General features: G+C 43.3%; 1 protein-coding gene and 1 long non-coding RNA gene across 3 annotated transcripts in view; one reads left to right on the forward strand and one right to left on the reverse strand.

The window, feature by feature from the left end:
• INTS6 (integrator complex subunit 6) overlaps positions 1–1,903 on the reverse strand; it is a 97,091-nt gene extending 95,188 nt beyond the window's left edge. Inside the window, exons 1-3 of one of the 2 annotated variants that reach the window (XM_070471281.1) lie at positions 1,799–1,903; positions 1,212–1,297; positions 727–804 (exon numbers count right to left, since the gene is read on the reverse strand). In XM_070471281.1, the coding sequence (XP_070327382.1) occupies positions 727–804; positions 1,212–1,283 (150 nt within the window). In that variant the 5' untranslated portion in view covers positions 1,284–1,297; positions 1,799–1,903. Of the gene's footprint in view, positions 1–726; positions 805–1,211 lie in introns of both variants that reach the window. The other variant, XM_070471280.1, reaches the window with a different exon arrangement.
• Positions 798–19,024, forward strand: LOC110140945 (uncharacterized). Its single transcript, XR_011489014.1, has 3 exons — positions 798–1,250; positions 15,133–15,315; positions 18,203–19,024. It is a non-coding gene; the product is annotated as an uncharacterized lncRNA (long non-coding RNA).
• Positions 19,025–19,035: the final 11 nt, after the last annotated feature.

Below are 19,035 nucleotides of genomic sequence, written 5' to 3' on the forward strand. Positions count from 1 at the left end.
CAGTTTGGGGTAGTGTCAATGCCGTCTCTCTGCTAAGGAAACTCTCCTCCAGAGGTGGCCGAGAATAAACCTGCTGGCTCTACAGCTTTCCGTAGCTACCAGCCTTAATACTTCATAACTTCCCGGGAAGATGCACTCCCCAACCTTATGCCCAAAAATCCGGGGATGCAGAGGTAGTGGTGGAAAGCAGAAGTGAGCAGCACTTCCGAAGTTCACCCGAAGCTGTCCCACCGGCCTCGCGGCCCTATCGGGGAAAATCCGGAGACCCGACCCCGCTGCACCCCACCCCACCACCCCACGCCCCCCCCCCCTCCCGTAAGCCCCCAGCCCGCCGGCCCGCCCGGGCCTCGGGCCGATTCCCCTTTAATGCAAACCCGGGCTCTGCGCGGCCGGGCCCGGCTGTCACTCGGGCTAACTTGAATAAATATCCCCCACAGTTCATTGCTGCCGCTCACGCCGCGGAGGGGAAATGTCGGCCATGTTGATCGCCGCGCCGCCGCCGCCGCCGGGCCGGGCTGGGGAGGGGACGGCGGTGGCCCGGCGACTCTGCGCCGCGCCGGGACGCTCCGGAGCGGGGGGAGGGGGTGGGAGCCCGCAGGGGAAAAGACCTCAGCGCCTGGAGCACAGCGGGTGGGGGAGGGGAGCATAAGGAAGGGTGAATGGGGGGGCGGGGAGGGCGAGAGAGGAAGGGACGGGGACGGGGAGGGGGAGGGCGAGGGCTGTTACCTTGATAGCATAGGGCGGCTCTTCGAAAGTGACCAGCATATACCTGTCTCCTCGGCTGGCAGGGTCCCGGGCACGGAGCTGCGGGAGAACGGGGGAGAAACGGGAGCAGGAACAGGGCGGGCGAGAGGGAAGCACACAGGCGAGATTAGCAGGCGGAGAAGGGGCGCCCAGCGGCCCCGCCGCCCCCCCCCCCCAGTTACCGCACACGCCGCGGCCGCCCCCCCCCACCCGACACACACAAACACACACACCCCGGCCCCACAAACACACACACACCGCCCGGGGCCGGAGCCCGGGCCCTGGCCGAGCCCGGCTCGCAGCGCCCGGCCGCCCGCGCGGTGGGGGAGGGGGTCCCCGAGCCCGGCAGCTCCCGCAGTCAGGTCCCCGACACCTCCGCCTCGCCGCCCCCGGCCGCCCTCCCCCCAACCCCTGCCGCCCGCGGGCCGCCGGGCTGGGGTCGCCCCCCGGGCTCGGTCGGTCGGTACCTTCATGAAGGTCTCTACCGCGCCTTTGGCCGTGTCCAGGTAGGTGGTGCCCAGATGGCTGCGCTGGTTCATAGAGGCAGACGTGTCTATCAGGAACAGTAAGATGGGCATAGTGCTGGCCGGGGACACCGGGGCCCGAGGTGGTGGAGAAAGAGATGGAAGAGGTGGAGGCGCCGGTGGCGGCGGCGGCAACCGCCGCTAACGCGGGGCGGGGGAGCGCGGCCCCCGGGAGGAAAACACCGTCTGGGTCTTTCCTCCGGCTGCGGGGAGTTTCTCCCCCGATAGTTGAGAGGAAACTCCCCGGACCCAGTCCTCCCCGTCGTACCCCCGCCTCCTCCGCCTCCTCCTGCCTGCCTGCCCGCTAGGGCGGGCGCCCGGCCGTCTGTCTGTCGGTCCGTTCCCCCCCGCCTCGGGGGTCCCGTCCCCGCTCCCGGCCCCTGTGTGTGTCCCAGCGGGAGACGGGCCTGGCTCCCTACCCCACCCCCGGCGCAGGGAGTGGGGACCTGGGAGCTGGCGAAGAGGGGAGTGGGCTAAGGGGAGATTGGCCCTGGGGCTGTTGGGAGAAGTTTCAGGGACTCCCTCCGCACCCCGGCGGTGTCACCACTTTCTCAGCCCCTCTCGCTACTGAAGCGCTTTTCTCTCTCACACTCCGGTTTTAACTCGGGCAGGGGCCGCAGAGGCTCCGCCCTCTGACACGTCCTCGGGCCACGTGACGCACCGCCCCGCTAGCCTATTGGCTGGCCCCTGGCCTCTTATTAGCATATTCAAACAGCTCAGGGGCGGGGGAAGCTTGGAGGCCGGCTCCGGGAACAGTTAGGGAGCACGCGCAGAGGCGGGGCGTCGGGTGCGCGCGAGGGGCGAGCAGGCGGGCCGGCCGACGCGGAGGCGGGCTCCGGGAAGGGGCGGGGACTGGCCACGGAAGGTCCGTGGGGCTGGGGCCGCGTCGGCGCGCCCAAGGCCGGCGCGGCTGTGAGTCTGCGCGTCAGGCACGGCGGCCTTTCCTTGGCTGTCGGAGGTGGTAGGGGTCGGGGGAAGGGAAATGGTGGTTGGCCTCAGCTCCTTTTCCGAGGTCTCGGTAGCGAACCCCTTCCCTGTGGGCCAGTGAGGAGGAATGAGTAGCGTGATCAAAAGCCCGGGTAGGAGTCAGCGGCAGGCCCGCGGTCGCCCCCCAGAGGAGGGCTCCGGGCCGGCGGTCGTCGGAGGAGGTTCCTTGGCCCTAGGAGGGCCGGCCCCGGCGCGGGCGGGCCCGGGGCGGGGGAGGGGAAGTGATAGGTTGTTTATGACCAGGGACTAATCTCCGCGAGTCACACCGCTCCCGCTGGGGAGTGGGGACCAGGGGCAACCCTAGCCCGCAGCCGCGCTTGGCTCTGGGCAGCGACCGAGGGCGAGGGCTGGACTTGGCCAGTGCCCCTCTCGTTGCAGGAAACCACCAAAAAGCATACAAATCCTTTTTTCCCCCCTAACTCAGCCCTAAAAGGACAGTGGGGAAAGATTCAAATATCGATAAACTGTTTACTGCCCTTTTTATACTGGGAGGGAAATAACCCGTCTTACCCAAAGAAGTAACCTCTGTCAAGCCATATTTACTTAGAACCATCGAATGTTAATTTTCAGAGCTAAAAGGGACCCTGGCAAATCATAATCCATTACTTTTTATTTAAACAAACTGACCTGGCTGCCCAGGTGACACATAAGATTGGTTCTCCATAACCCTTCCAGTGCTGTTTCACACACACTGTATCAGGCTCGATCCAGATACTGCATGAGGGAAGACATTCTCGGTTAAAAACCAGCCCCTGTCATCAAGCCGGATGACATAATGAATCTTAAATGTCCGAGGAAAACTTTCCTCAAATATACTAGTCGACAGTTTGACTTAGGGACATAAAACCCATATAAGACAAGACTCCCCTGCTAACCTTACATTTCTATCGTTTATTCTGAAATTCTTAATTATTTGCTTACTGGTCATTGAAAGAAATTGTTCTATTACTGTTAACATAAAACATGTTTTGTGGCACTTTTTTTACATTTTGAATTTTTTAACTTGGACTTTTACTAACATTTAAGATAGTCTCTGAACTTTTGTTATAGTAGGGCTAGTTCAGCAATACGCTGTTATGTGAGTAGGTTCCATAGAAGAGTAAAGTATTTTTAAGAGATTTAGACTACAAAATAAGGTGGAGTAGAGAGATTACATCCAGTATTTGCTAAGTGGAGTTAAAAATGATTATTGTCCCTGCCTTCAAAGAACTTAAGGTTTTTCTAGAAAAATATTGTCTATATATTATTAGCTACTACAGAACAGAAAGTGATTAGATACTAAATAATTCAGAAAAGAGAAAATGTTATTTCCCCAGGGAAATAGGGTCAGTAAGTTTAAGTGGTCCCTTAAAGCAGTGTTTCTCAAAATGGAATCCTAGATCTGGAGATAAGAATTGAGTTAATTAAAAGATACTTTAGATTTTTTGTTTTTATTTTAATGACAATATTCAAATTGTTTTATAAGTTACAAAGACAAAAATTTTTTTTCAAAGTGATAATTTGCAACTGAAAGAACTCTTCATAGAATTTGTCCCCAGTTTTCTCTGTCAGTGCTTTTCAAACTGTGGTCTGTGGACTCCTGCCTGTCAGAAAATGTATTCTCTAGAATCATAAGAATTTCTTTTACATTTCTCAGATTTGAGAAACACTGCTTACACTGCTTTAAAAGATTGATAGGATTTGAATATGTGAGTAAAGGAAAAGAAGCTTCTGGTGAAAATCCCTTCTAGACATTGAAAATGTAGTAAAGAAAGGAAGTTAGCACAGCACTGGCAGTGGCTTCTTGGGGAACAATCAAGTTCAGCTTAGGCTGGAGTACCAGATACAGGAAGAATAGTATAAGATCCAGAAAGGTGGGTCAGGTCCAGAGGGTCTTTATTGCCAGGCGAGAAATTTTTTTTCCATATAAATTGGGGTTTTTAGTTAGTACAAAGTAGCTTGAAAGGAATCAAACTACAGTGAAGTAGATGAGCATGTGTTAACACTGACCTTAGCTATTACTGTTACTTGAAATCATTTCCAATGGAGCCAGCATAGTCTTTCTTCCCCAACTCCATGGAGTTGGTAGATGGTTGCACTAGGGTCATAAGTGGAGGTATAAGATAGACCTGGGATTAAACACAAAGATCAGGAGAGCCAAGTCCAAGGAGCCAACCTGCGGCATATAACCAGAAACTACCCTTAGAGTGGCACCTGAGATCAAAGACCAGGATTCCGGCTGAGAAGCCCAGAAGTATTAGACGGCAAAGCCCCGAGGCAAAACAGGAAAGAAATCAGGACATACATAGACAGCAAATCAAAAGGCCATCTGAAACCAGGAAGCATTGACGAGTAGTCCCTAGATAAAACTGTGAAGTAGGCCAAGTTTATTCTTAGTGACTCTGGTTGACAATTAAACTGTTAGTTGATGATGTTTTAAACCTGTGGTTCTGGGCCAGAAGATGTGCATCAGCTTTATCAATAGAGCTTAATAATGAAGGTTCCAAACCCCCAAGCCCAGAGGACAGTGATACAGGAAAACTGCGATGAGCCTTCAACACCTCATTTTTTAAAAAGCTGTTCAGATGAATCTTAAATAACGCTGATTATGAACTATATGCCTAAATTATAAGAATAACGCATGTGTCTAGCCTCTAGTAGTAATCAGTAACTAAAAATTCACATAATCTTGGAGTTATTACCTTACCTAAAACTCCTAAAATAGATCTGCAAACTAAAGGGGAAAAAAAAAAAAAAACTATAAATGTGGCACCAATATAGACAACAGCGAATTTCATCATATGTTTATTTAAATTGTTTGAATTCAACTATGTTTGACAAAAATGTAAACTGAGAAAACAAATAATGCCAGAGACTCCCACTGTTCCACTCTGTGAGCTTAGGCCTTGCAGGAAGCACAAGATGGGAAACATGAATCTCTTCTTCACCCAATCTCTGCGATTCTACAATGTGATTCCAGAAAGATTCTGGTTATATGTAGGCTTATATCTCTAAAACAACCCATCAAATGCAAGCCAACTATTTCATCAGAGTCACTGAAGAAACAGTGAGCTCTTGCAACGCTAGAGAGGAAACTAGTTGGAGTAGTATGTGCTAAACCCTGTCCTGGGGCAAGCTGGGAGATTAGGAAAAAATTTTCTGGGAGGACATTGGTTGGAAGAAGTATGTGGGAGAAAACATGCTCTTTGCTGCTGTTTTTAAAGGAATGCTGCCCAAATACTATGGCTCCTGATTTAAAAGGGAATGAATAAATTACACAAAACTCAAAGATTAGTGACTCTGGCTTAAACAATAGCCTAAATTGTTGAAATGGAGCTATTCTAACAGAATTAAGAACGACGAATTATATTCATTTGTAGGAGCCAACCAGAGCCTTTTAAATTATTTTAAAACTAATTAAGCAGGGTAACACAGTTTAAAAATAATGATGTGCCAGTGACTTGGCTTATGGTATCTGGATGTGCCATCTGAGCAGAATAATCAGATGAACTTAAGTGTTCCTCATATGTAACCTAACAAAGTTTCTTTTGACTGTCTTACCATTCATTTCCTCAGCTCTCTGCTTTACTCTTTGAGACCACAGCAGTTGGTGATGTTGAGAGTTTGAGAACATCAGACAAACGATGAAGTAATAAGCAAAAAACATCAGATGTGAAATTACGCAGCAGAAAGTATTTGAATAATACATATATAAGGAAATTTAATTTTGGTCATCCTAATTTATGATGTTATATAATACCAATTATATAATTATATAATATCAATCCTCAGGGGGGTGGAAAATGCTACTAGAGACTACTGTTAACAAGAGGGACTTCCCGGCTGGTCCACTGGCTAAGAATCCGAACTCCCAATGGAGGGGGCCCAGGTTCAGTCCCTGGTCAGGGAACTAGATCCCACATGCCACAACTAAGACCTGACACAGCAAAATGAATAATAAATTAACTTTTTAAAAACGGAAATTAGACCTTTCCAATGAGCAGTATTTCACAGGCAACTCAAGATGAGTATGGAAAATGAACATATCCAGAATGAGAATTAGAATCACAGTGGAACAGTTTCTCTATCAAAGGAACCTAAAACATGGCAGTAATTATGGAAAGACAGGTAGATAATGAAAATATACTCATAAGTCGGCAGACCCCAGATAGGATACAGCAAGACCTGTCTTAGAAGATCGTTTTAGAAATGCAAGATAACACACCATATTTTATCAAGTCTGAGACACCATGGGTTCTAAGACATGCCATTTAGAAAGAAAAAAAATGCTGGTAATTAAATTACAACATGGGAATTTCCTGGACTCGGTGCTTCCACTGCCAGGATGCCAGGTTCCATCCTGGTTGGGGAACTAAGATCCCACATGTTTTGTGGTGCAACCAAAAAAATTTTTTTAATAATAAACTGTGATATATTGCTGTCTTATCAGTATGAATTTTTCCATACTGTATTGAATTCTACCAACCAGAAGTATTAGTGATACAACATGCTTTAAAAGCATACTCCACTGTTGTCTTCAGTAGTTCTTCCATTCTACAAGTTCTGATGCTGGTGCTTTCTTGATCCAACTAGAAGGTGTTGGTGAAAGGTTTTCAGACCACAAATAGGATTTATATCCTATCTTTAAATGCTTAGTTGTCTAAAATGTCTAAGGTTTGCAACTGCCACCAAGAATAATCACATAGTTTGCGGATGTGCAGGCTATGACAGCTACATCACAACTGTCTTCTGATGACAGCACTGTAAGCTGCAATTATTGAAAGTTGAATTCCAACTTTCAAGATGTTACAAGAGAAAGCAATGTACATTGCTTTCATCAGTGAGGGACTTCCCTGATGGTCCAGTGTCTAAGACTTGGAGCTCCCCAAGCAGGAGGCCCAGGTTCAATCCCTGGTCAGGGAACTAGATCCCGCATGCCCCAGTTAAGAGTTTGAATGCTGCCAGCTAAAGATCCTGCATGCTGCAACTAAGATCTGGCTAAGCCAAATAAATATTTTAAAAAATAAAATTGGTGAAATACTACTTAGTGCTTATAGCTCTTAAGTATCATGAGAATATACAAAGAGCTCTGTGGTACTGAGAATAGAGCAGCTAATCTCACAAAGTAGTGACATTTGAGCAGACAGAAATCCATGGGGCTGGAACACGTGTGGAAGAGTGGCAGGAGTTGAGACTGGACCACCTCATAGAGGGTTTCATGTGTACAAGTTAGAAATTCTGAATTTTATCTTTGAGTGATAGAATTTTGAGGTTAGGCAATAATATAATCAGAATCTTGTTTTAGGAAAATAACTTCAGTCACAACTGGAAAGATGCAGTGGAATGGGAATACAGTACGCAAGGAGACCAATGAGGCAATTTCTGACTTAATTCAGGGAACAAATAGGAATCACTGTGGATGTGACAACAGGGACAGTGAAGTAAGGAGTGTCCATTTAAAGACATGGAGGTGATAGACTCCATGAATTGACAGGACTTGATGAACTGAGTAGATGCAGGCAGAATCATGATACTGTGACATTTACTCCACCTCGCGTCATGTAAAGTGAATGTCAAATGAATGGTAAATATAAATTCTAACAAAAACCAACGGTGTTTATTCAGTCATTCGTTCAACCAATATTAAGTGAATATGTCCAGGAGCCAGAAATTTAGCAGTGTATAAAACAGGAAGGAAAATGCCTGCCCTTATGAAGTTTACATTCTAGTGGGAGAGAGAGGCAGTAAACAAGATAAGTATATAGTACCTTCACTCTAATTGCAAAGGAGAAAAAATACAGCAGGAAACCTAACAGTGTAACAGAGGGGGAGGGCTGCAGTGTTAGATATGGTGAACAGGGAAGATATATTGAGAAATGACATTTGAGTAGAGACCTGAAAGAAGCGAGAGGCAGAGCTGTGCAGACATCTAGGGGAAGACAGATTTTAACGATTTACCTTACTGAAAACATTTTTGGTTTGAAATGCTGATACATTTTAAGGTCTTATCTGTTGGTAAGTATGCTTTGCTGATACTTAATAAGTATTCTGATAACAAGCAATAATAACTATTCTTGGCTGATACTTAATACATATTCTTACTAATAGTAGTATTGCTCTAATTACTTAAAATAAAAATTCTTTGCTCATATAGGTTCTCCTTGACAGGCAGAATATCAATTATTCATTAAATATTATTGAATATTATTGAGAGATTTATCTTAAAGTTGACAGGTACTGTTTCAGATTCTAGGGATTCTGTGTTAAATGAGATAGACCTACTCCCAACCCACACAAAAGAGTTGCCAGATAAAATACAGGACCCAAGGTTAAAATTGGAATTTCAGATAACACATCATTTTCTAATATAATTATGGACCTAATATTATGTGGAGTATACTTATGCTGAAAAAAAGTATGTGTTCTCATCTGAAATTCAAATTTAAGTAGGCATCCTGTATTTTTATTTGCTAAATCTGACCTCACTGAAGCTACAACCTGACCTTCTGGAAGCAGGGATGAGTAAATAAAATTAGTATACAGTGCACATGCTGTATAACCTGGGAAGCCATAAAATGGAAGACATTGGAACTCTAACCTTGTGGAGGAAACCTGCCTGCCAACCAAAAATATTCATCCCTGAGAGCAAGAGATAAACTTCTCTGTATTTGAGCCATGCGTTTTGGATCCATTTATCCCATGGTCACTTTGTAACAACTGCCTACCCTAATTACCTTAGTGGCCATTCCTGAAATTGACTGTCAGATTGACTCCAGAATCAGAAGTTGTCATGTAATGTACCAACAATTAATAAAAAATGTAAGTAAACTTTTACATTTTGTAAATGTAAACAGAGATAAAAATGCTTGTACTGTAGTCATCATTCTCTCAGGTGCTGGCTTTAAAAACTGGGGTGCCCGATGTGGGGTACGAACCCTTCACTCCTCAGGAATAAGCTCACTCATTCCTCTTTTTTCCTTTTCACTGCAACATTCCCTCCTGATTAGAGGTCGCTGTGCCAGGGGCGGGGTTTACAGTGAGATTGTATCTCAGCCTTTTCTACCTGCTTCAATGTGGTTTCTCTCTGGTTTGCCTCATGTGAAGGGTTTGCTTTGCCAGTTTTTAGGTTTTTTCAGAGGAAATTATTCTAAAAACAGCTGTAGATAGGTTGTGTCATAGGAGGCAGTGAAATCAAGATCTTCCTATGTCACCATCTTGAACCAGCAAATAAAAATACAGGATGCCCACAGTCGTCATCCTAACATGGCTCTAAATCTGAGTATTTTCAAGGCAGTCATGAGGGACATAAAATTACATGATTTGATGGTTTCCCTAAGCAACTAACACTGTACATTATTTTCAGCTATTAAAATATTATACAATTTTTTTCTTTCAAACAGTTATAGAATGTAAAGACAGGTATTGTAGGCTCTGATAGTTACAAAAAATATGACATGATTTCTGATTTCAGAAAGTGTAGGGCCTAGCAGAAATAAAGACACATTATACTAAGCAGAATATAATCAGTGCCAAAAGTGCAAATAGTATCTTTAATTGAAGTGAGAAATTCATTGAGACTAGAGAAGAGGAAACATTTTTTTCAAAGCTTTACAGTTTTCTATCTTTAATTTTTTTGCTGTTGTTGAAAGGAATTGGTCGAAAATTTACAAAATGCAAAAATAACAGAGAAAACCAAAAGTCACTTTTAATCTCACTACACAGATACAGCCACTGATAACATTTTAGTGTATATCCCCTCCTTTATATTTTAAATAAAATTAGGATCCTTTATCTATATTTTTCTAGCCTGCTTTTTCTCCACCTAATGTGGTCATTTTCCACTAAAGTTTTCAAGTATGACTTTCAATAAATGCACAATATTCTATCTCATGGATGTATCATGATTTATTTTCTTATTACTAGATATTTTATTTCCAGATGTTTTAGTTTTATAGATAATTATGCACTGAACACCCCTAATCTTTGTAATAATTCAACAGCTATTATCTGAACACTAGTTGCTGCTCTGGATGTTGGAGATATGTTAGTGAAAAAACAGTTCCAAATTCCTTCCTGCCATGGGGAAAAGGAGGAGAGACAATAAATACGTAAACTCTGTGCTTTGTGAGATGCTGATAAGTACTCTGGAGAAAGATCAAGCAGGGAAGAGGAATAAGTAGTGGGGCTAGGTGCCTGCCTTTTAAACCTGTGCAATAGAAATAACTAAAACATGGAGTAGAATTTGATAAATGCCGAAACAGATACAAAATGCAAAGAAGGACATTACCTAATTGGACAGGATAGGAAAGAGAAACCCCTCAAATCAGCAGAGAACAAGGTAGACACCCAAAGCCGAAGCAAAGAGAATTTCTTTTTACAAAAGTTAATGACATATTAAAGTGAAGATTGAACAAAAGCTGTTAGATTTGAGGAAGCCACTGTTGACTTTTATAAGGAATATAAAGACAGAAGAAATAAGATGAATTAGATCACCAGGGATTTTAGTGAATGACTGAAGGCAGAGAATATAAACTTCTCTTTTTGAACTAAAAAAAGAGGATGGGATATTAAGCTCAAAGGACAGAAGAGAACCTTTATTCTAAAGTGAAGGAAAAACCTGAACATGTTTTTAGGTAGAGAAAAAGCAGGGGTAAACCGAAAGTGTGAGAGAGGTCTGAGGGTGGGGTAGGTCTTAGCAACAGGAAAGGACAGGCCCGGGAGCACAGGTGGGAATAACAGGACGCGGAAGAAGGTGCACTGGCTTCTCTGAGACCAGAAATGATGACAAGACTGTGATCATGCCCAGCCCAGTGCTCAGTGTGATGTCAGCTGACAACAGGCTGCCCAGATATTTGGTCAAATATTCCCAGTGTATGTGAGGGTGTTTTGGAATGAGAATGGGTAGCCCCGAGTTCAGTAGATTGCCCTCCCCCAAGTGGGTGGACCTCATCCAAGCAAAGACCTGAATGGAACCAAAAGGGACACTCTCCCCTGAGGAGGAAGGACCTCGCGCCAGACTGCCTTGAGCTGGACTTCAGTCTTTCAGTCTTCAGGCTCAAACTGAAACACGCTCTTTTTGGGTCTCAAGCCCTCCAGTTTTTGGACTGGAACTGCACTATCGGCTCTCCTAGGTCTCCACTTTGCTGACTGTGGATGTTGGGACTTCTCAGGCTCCATGATCCTCTGAGCCAACTCTTTAAAATCAGTCAGGCTCAATCTTTGTCCCTCTCTCTCTCTGTGTATGTATGTATATATATGTATATGTATATTTTGTGTTCTGTGTCCGTTGGTTATTCCTCTGCAGAACCCTAATGTGCAGTTCAGCCTTCAACTCTGGGCAATAGTGAAGGACAAGGAAGTCTGGCGCGCTGCAGTTTGTGGGGTCACAAAAGTAGTTCAGGACTTAGCGACTCAACGGCAGTGTGCCAGTGAATGGCAAATGTTTCATCTGTGTTGAATGATAAAATCAATTATAGAGAAATTCAAAGGTGGAAAGAATAAATGCTGAGGGAGCCATGGGAAATGGATGGTTGCCCAAGCCAACCAGTGATACTGACGGCCAAGTAAGCACTCCAGGGAAATCCCTTCATTGGCTGTTGCCACCGCTTAGTCACTTCAGTCGTGTCCAACTCTGTGCGACCCCACGGACTGCAGCCCTCCAGGCGCCTCTGTCCATGGGATTCTCCAGGCAAGAATCCTGGAGAGGGTTGCCGTGCCCTCCTCCAGGAGATCTTTCGAGCCAGGGATCGAACCCAGGTCTCCTGCATTGCAGGCAGATTCTTTACCAATGAGCTACCAGGGAAGCCCCATCATTGGATAATATGGACAAGCAAGCAGATGTTCGGAGCTCTTCATGGGCAAGGATCCTAGCGGGCAGGTGGTTGGCCTCTAGGACATTCAACAAGCATTCCTGTAAGTAGTCAGAGCTCTGACTACATTTCAGAAATATGAAATCAAGGGAATGGGAAGAAAACAAGCATTTCATCACCTACTTGTGCAGGCCCTCTGCTAGCACTTCCCATGCCTGCAAGATGAGTGTTCTTTCTTTTTCAGAAAAGGAAGCAAAGACCAAGTAATATTAAGATAATCCAAGGTCACAAAACAATAGACTCAGAACCTGGATCTGATTCTGGAGGCGTTATCCAGGGAAAGCCTGACAGTTGTCACTGACCGGTCTATGGGAGTTGGGGCTTAGGGACCAGCTTCCAATCCCTGCACAGACTGTAGGAACTGGGATTGTTGTTTATCTAAGTCACATCCGACTCTTTGCGACCCCATAGACTGTAGCCCGCCAGACTCCTCTGTCCATGGGATTTCCCAGGCAAGAATACTGGCTGCAGCTGCTGCTAAGTCGCTTCAGTCGTGTCCGACTCTGTGCGACCCCATAGACGGCAGCCCACCAGGCTCCTCTGTCCCTGGGATGCTCCAGGCAAGAATACTGGAGTGGGTTGTTATTTCCTTCTCCAGGGGATCTTCCCAACCCAGGGATGCAACCCACATCTCCTACATTGCAAGTGTTTTCTTTACCACTGAGCCACCTGTGAAGCCCAGGAACTGAGATACCTGGATCAAAAACAAGTCAGAGACTTGGACACAGAGGAAAACATAAGGGAGCCAATCAACAAAATATAGTGTAAGGAAGGAATCTGCTCATCAGAACTTAACTGGAAGGATAATGGGGTGAGAGCTTCTAAGATATCTGTAACACTTTAATGTTCAATTCGCTAGTCTCCAAAGATTGGTGCTCTAAAACAGTGAGCAAAATAGCTTTACATCTTATTAAGCAATATCTGTCACAGATGATGGGTACATAGGAGCTCTCATGACATCTATTTAATTTGCCAGATTAACTGATGCTCCTCATTCCTTCATTAAAATATGCCCATGGCACAGAATACATATATATACACACATAGATGCCTGTGTGCTCAGTTGTGTCCAGCTCTTTGCTACCCCATGGGCTATAACCCGCCAGGCCCTCTGTCCATGGGATTTTTCAGGCAAGAATACTGGAGTGGGTTGCCATTTCCTACTCCAAGGGATCTTCCTGATCCAAAGATCGAACCCACATCTCTTATGTCTCCTGCATTGGCAGGCAGGTTCTTTACCCCTGAGCCACTTGGGAGTCCCTCCACAGCACAGTATATGCCCCAAACTTGTAAAATTTCCTCTACTATCCTTGTGAATTTCACCCACTACAATTTCCATGCCTGTGTAGTCAGATGCCTTTCTGCCCAAGCCTCTTTATACCCACTGAACTTGTTATTGTAATTATGTTAATTATTATATAAACCCATGCAATTTGAAACAAAGTCACTAAATAAAACTGCTGCCAAATTAGGTGTAAGCAAGACAACTATAAAAACCTGGAAAAAGTTAAAATCCACAATTATTTTGCATTCCAAAAGATTGACAAATGAAACACAGTCAACTCTTGCACAAAAGAGGGGTTAGCGGTCCCACCACACAGTGGAAAATTTGAGTATAATTTATAATTGGTCCTCTGTTTATGCAGCTCCTGGGTATCCACTGTCCACATCAAATCCACGAATTCAACCAACCAAGGATCAAATAATACAGTAGTACTTACTGTTGAAAACACTAGCATATAAGTGGACCTGCACAGTTCAAACCCCATATGAGGGTCAACTGTACATTTGCAGTTCAAGCTATTTTAACGTTAAGGTATGCAGCAACATTTAAGAAATCTCTTTGCTTTAATTTACTTTTTCAATCCACCAATCACCAGTGTTGGCTAAGAGGGCTTTTACTAAGCTCTGCACTGTACTTGTATAGCACGTTTGTTTGCTTTTTTCTAAAAAAGCACAATCTGTCTAGAAAGGCAAAATTCAAGGTTGAGTCCACGTTCTCTAAGTGATTCTAGTCAGAACTTTTCTGTTAAATCTCAATACAAAGCATAATACTACTACATGTCTGTTTGGACTATTCCTCCAAGTCTCAGGTATAATGTGATTCCTATGCATTAAATTCAATATTGCAAACAAATATATGGCTCACTAGTATTCATAAGATTGCAAGGAATTATGCATTTGGGGGCCATGTTCTTGTTTCACTATAGGCCAACATGTAGAGCATTCTAATAGTTCTCAGTGCAAGGAATCCTAGAGGTAATCTAGTGTGGTTCTTTTCTATCAAAGATAAGTAAGCTGATGTCCAGGGTTAGAGATACCTGCCCAAGTAAAAATATATTATAATAAAAGTAAGGGAAATATTTCAATAATCCCAAACAATTGGACCTTCCCATAAACACATAGCATTTAAAACCCAGGATTCTCAAAGCACTTTTAAATCAAGTCATTAACAATTCTGATACCTATGTATCAAATTATTGTCCTATTTTCTATCAGCTGGGTTGCCTCCTCTCAAACACTGACTGAAAGGTCAACATTTTCTTTGCAGGTGAATCAGTTGAGAGTTGCATTCATCCGTGAATAAGAAACCTGAAAAACAATGGTCATTTTTATCACCTGTGTCAGTGGTAGGCTGTCCAGGCAGGTCTCATTTGTCCACTCTTAAGTTTTATAATGTCATTAAGAACATGAGGCTTTCTCGGGTTTTTGTTCAGCCAACCTTAATGTGTGCTTGTCAACTGGTAATGAGCTATTTCACCTCATGCATTGTAGGTTTGCTTTGGTAGAAGTGATGGAAAGAAGAAAAGAAAGCATGTCAGCTGAACTGGCTTTCCCTTAGAAAAGAGATTTTTCTGGAACCATCCTAATAATTTCCTCTTAGATCTGATGGCCAACTATGTTACACGGCCACTGTCACCTGCACTGTGACTGTACTAAGAGATGGGAGGGCACCCCATAACCTTTGTAGGGCTGTTGCCAGGATTAGTAAGTGTGTGTGGCGTCTATATCATGTTCTTGGTTCATAGTTGCTGCTGCTGCCAAGGTGCTTCAGTTGTGTCTGACTCTGTGCGACCCCACAGACAGCAGCCCACCAGCCTCCTCTGTCCCTGGGATTCTCCAGGCAAGAACACTGGAGTGAGTTGCCATTTCCTTCTCCAATGCATGAAAGGAAATGTGAAAGTGAAGTCGCTCAGTCCCATAGATGTCAGGCGAGTTTATGCTCCTCGGTTCTGTCTCGTCACGACAAAGATTTGGAGTGACAGACATTGAAGCCCTCGGCACGTCACAGGTCTCGGGTCTTAGACAGACTGTGATATAGCTCTTGGACAAATCAGTGTTACAGCTCTACTTTATTTAGAAAATAGCAGGAGAATCCATCCTCCAGGCGTGAGGGCATGCCAACCCAAAGACGCAAACCAGCACATCCGACTCAGCGACCCCATGGACTACAGGCTCCTCCGCCCATGGGATTTGCCAGGCGAGAGAACTGGAGTGGGTGCCACTGCCGTCTCCTCTTGGTTCACAGTAGATACTGAAAAACCGGCAGCTCTTATTTTGTTAGAAAAAAATGAAATGAGTGGTGACATTGCCAAATTTCTTCCACAGTAATTATGAAGAAATGTAGAAATGTTTTCATACATGTAAAGAATCCAATGTGGTAATAACATAATTTTTAGTAGTAAAACTCATTTATACTGAACTTCCATTTGGCACTAAAATATTGGTATGGCAACTTTTAAAAACTCATTTGATTAACCAGATTATCATTCTGGACACTAGTGAATAGTTTGTGAATATGCACTGTAGTCTCAAATGTTTTAAATACAAATGACCTTTTTCTCTCTTATGTTTCATGAGTTGGGAGTATTTGTTTATTGTACTTTATTGCTAACAATGTATTTTGGGACTTCCTTGGCGGTCTAGTGGTTAAGACTCCAAGCTCCCAATACAGAGGGCATTGGTTTGATCCCTGGTCAGTTAACTAAGATCCAGCATGCCGTCTGGTATGGCCAAAAGAAAAAAAGGTATTTTATCGTAAGTAAAGCATGTTCAAATTGGTGATATGTGAGAGAATAACATCTGTTGGGCCATTAAAATTTTACCACAATTATTTATTTGTATTATTCATACATTGCTAAATAGAGATCATCACTTTAAAAAGATGTCTCTGTAGAGATCATCAGGTTTCTGGTTTCAGTTGCAAGAATTTCTAGTTTGCTATAGGCATTGCCAGTAGAATGGCAATACCAGAAGTTTTATATAAGGTACTTGATTTTTGAGGAGCAAAAAGAAAAAAGAGAAATACGTACTTCATATGAAAATTAACCATTTTCACATACAAAAACTAAAAATATTAGCAGAATTTCATAGATATAAAAACATCTAGGGCTAACATCTGCCTCATACATATGGTTTCCATGTACAAGTCAATCCCATGATAAAAGCTGAAGTACAATCCAATATTGCATTATATTGAACTTTGATGATATAAATTACTTTGAAATAGTAGGCAAAAAACAAACTTCACATAAAACCTTTGTATAAACATTTTCTCTAAAATGAGTTAAATATGGGGACTTCCTTGGTAGTCCAGTGGTTAAGATTCAGTTCTTCCACTGCAGTGGGCATGGTGAGGTCAAAAACAAAACAAGAATTAAATATGAAAGGGGTATGTGTGTGTGAGATAAAAAGAAGGGAATGTAGCCATTTAGAAGTCTATCTAGGAATCATTATGCTTCATGTTTTACAAATACTTTTCTCTCTCAATCTTTACAACGACCCTGAGTAGTTATTTCCCCAGTAAGGGGATCGGTCACCTGGCGGCATCAGAGCGTCCTGGACAGGGACTGAGAGCTGGGCTTCCAACACTGAGCAACCTCTGTGTCCTCCATTGACTCCTCTGGTCTGTGCCCTAAACATGAGGCTGTCTCGTGAATGTGACTTCGCCTCTCAGTTTTTCATAGCAATTTTGTGACTTTTGGGCTTCCCCCATAGTTCAGTTGGTAAAGAATCTGCCTGCAATGCAGGAGACCTGGGTTTGATCCCTGGGTCAGGAAGATCCCCTGGAGAAGGGGATGGGCTTCCCACTCCAGTATTCTTGGGCTCCCCTTGTGGCTCAGCTGGTAAAGAATCCGCCTGCAGTGTGGGAAACCTGGGTTCAACCCCTGGGTTGGGAGAACCCCTGAAGAAGAGAAAGGCTTCCCACTCCAGTACTCTGGCCTGGAGGATTCACAGAGTCAGGCATGACTGAGCCACTTTCACTTTCACTTTGTAACTTTTGATATTAACAGATGTATTGTGGTTTTAATTTTCAGATCTGTGAAATGTAATTTTGGTTCTAGTTTGCTTTTCAAAATACAACCCAAGACAATACAAGCAATGTAATATGAAGAAATGAGTAATTAGATGGTGAATTTAACCAATTTGCTTGCCCTGGCTTGCAAGATTTTTTTCCTCTATAATTACCAAAATACTTGATTCAGTTATCCAGTTAATTTTATATATGTATGTATTATCTCCAATTGCATTTTTTAAATTAAATTTTTTAAATTGCCATATTCCACTAGGAAGCATGTACATGCTTTTTCCTTTTGAACTTTTTCTTGCTGTTTTTCCCTTTGCTTAGATTTACCCCATCATCTGTAGTTAAGCCTGTTTTATAGGGAAGTCCTTGTCCTTCTTTAAATTATTTTTTTAATCTAAATTCCACCTCTTCCCAACTTCAATTCAGCATATATCCTGCACTTACCTATAGTACCTGTGTCAACAGTATTATTTCATTGGTAACACTGTCAGCACTTGAAGTCAGTCTCAGTTGTGAAAGAGAATTTATCTAAATAAATAGCATAACAACAGCAATGTTGAAAAGATATTTTCAATGTCTCTTGTAAAGAACTGAAATAAAACGCAAGGCTCCCTTTAAGCCACTGGATCTTTTTGCAGACATTAAAAAATTTAAGTTAAAGTGCACTTCATTTTTCTCACTAATGCATCCAAGAAGATCCTTTTATACTTTAAGGAGTATCATTTTCACTTGCATGAAGAATTCTGAAACCTATTAGCTACTCAGATCCAATAGTTTTTTCCTTCCCACAGATTGGGCTGAGCAAACTGCCCTGGCAGGAAGCCACCAGAAATTCCAGTTGCAGAAGACTGTAATCTTCCTTCACAAAAAGGGGCCTGGAAAGTGCTAGCAATGCCCTATTCCTCTTAACCATCTCTAACCATCTCTAACCCTTACTCAAGAAAAGGGCAAAGGTTAAGTAAAAATGTTTGGCATAGTCGATTTCTTAAAAATAATAAAAATACATACTCACACTATGGATAAACTTTTTAAAGTATGTTCTGCCTTATTTTCTGAGGTATAAAAATATTTTAAGGCAATTTCAATGAAACAGATTTCAAGAAACTACTAGAACATCTTTTGTGAGTTGCTTTCATTTTGTCCGAATTATGGTATGTATTTCAACACTTTGCTCTACCAGAGTATGTAGGTTTGTCTGTCACTTCACAGCTGTCAAAGGGAAATTCTTATTTTAAATCTCTATATCATCATTGAATAGTTCTAATAATAAAAGGCCTAAATTTTAGGTCCTCAGGGATATCAAGGTATCTCATCTACCGTGTTGTTCAAGTTCTGGCAGCTTGTTGTAAAACAGATATGTGACAGGCACTAGAGGGTAAGGACGAAACCGAACATTGTTACCTGGTGTTGACAGCACCTGAGATGTCGAGTAAGATTATACAATGTATTTTGTTTAAGACAAGCAGGCTATTTCAATAAGCGAACCAAACTGAGGTGGGGGTGGGGAATTCCAGATATATCTGTTTCAGAATACATCTTATCATTGACCCCTTTTCCTCCTTAAGTAAGTGTATTCCTCCTCCTACATATCTCAGAGCATTGTCGTAACATTCTTGTGAAAGCA

The sequence above is a fragment of the Odocoileus virginianus genome, chromosome 8 (genome assembly GCF_023699985.2).
Source record: "Odocoileus virginianus isolate 20LAN1187 ecotype Illinois chromosome 8, Ovbor_1.2, whole genome shotgun sequence".
NCBI lineage: Eukaryota > Metazoa > Chordata > Mammalia > Artiodactyla > Cervidae > Odocoileus > Odocoileus virginianus.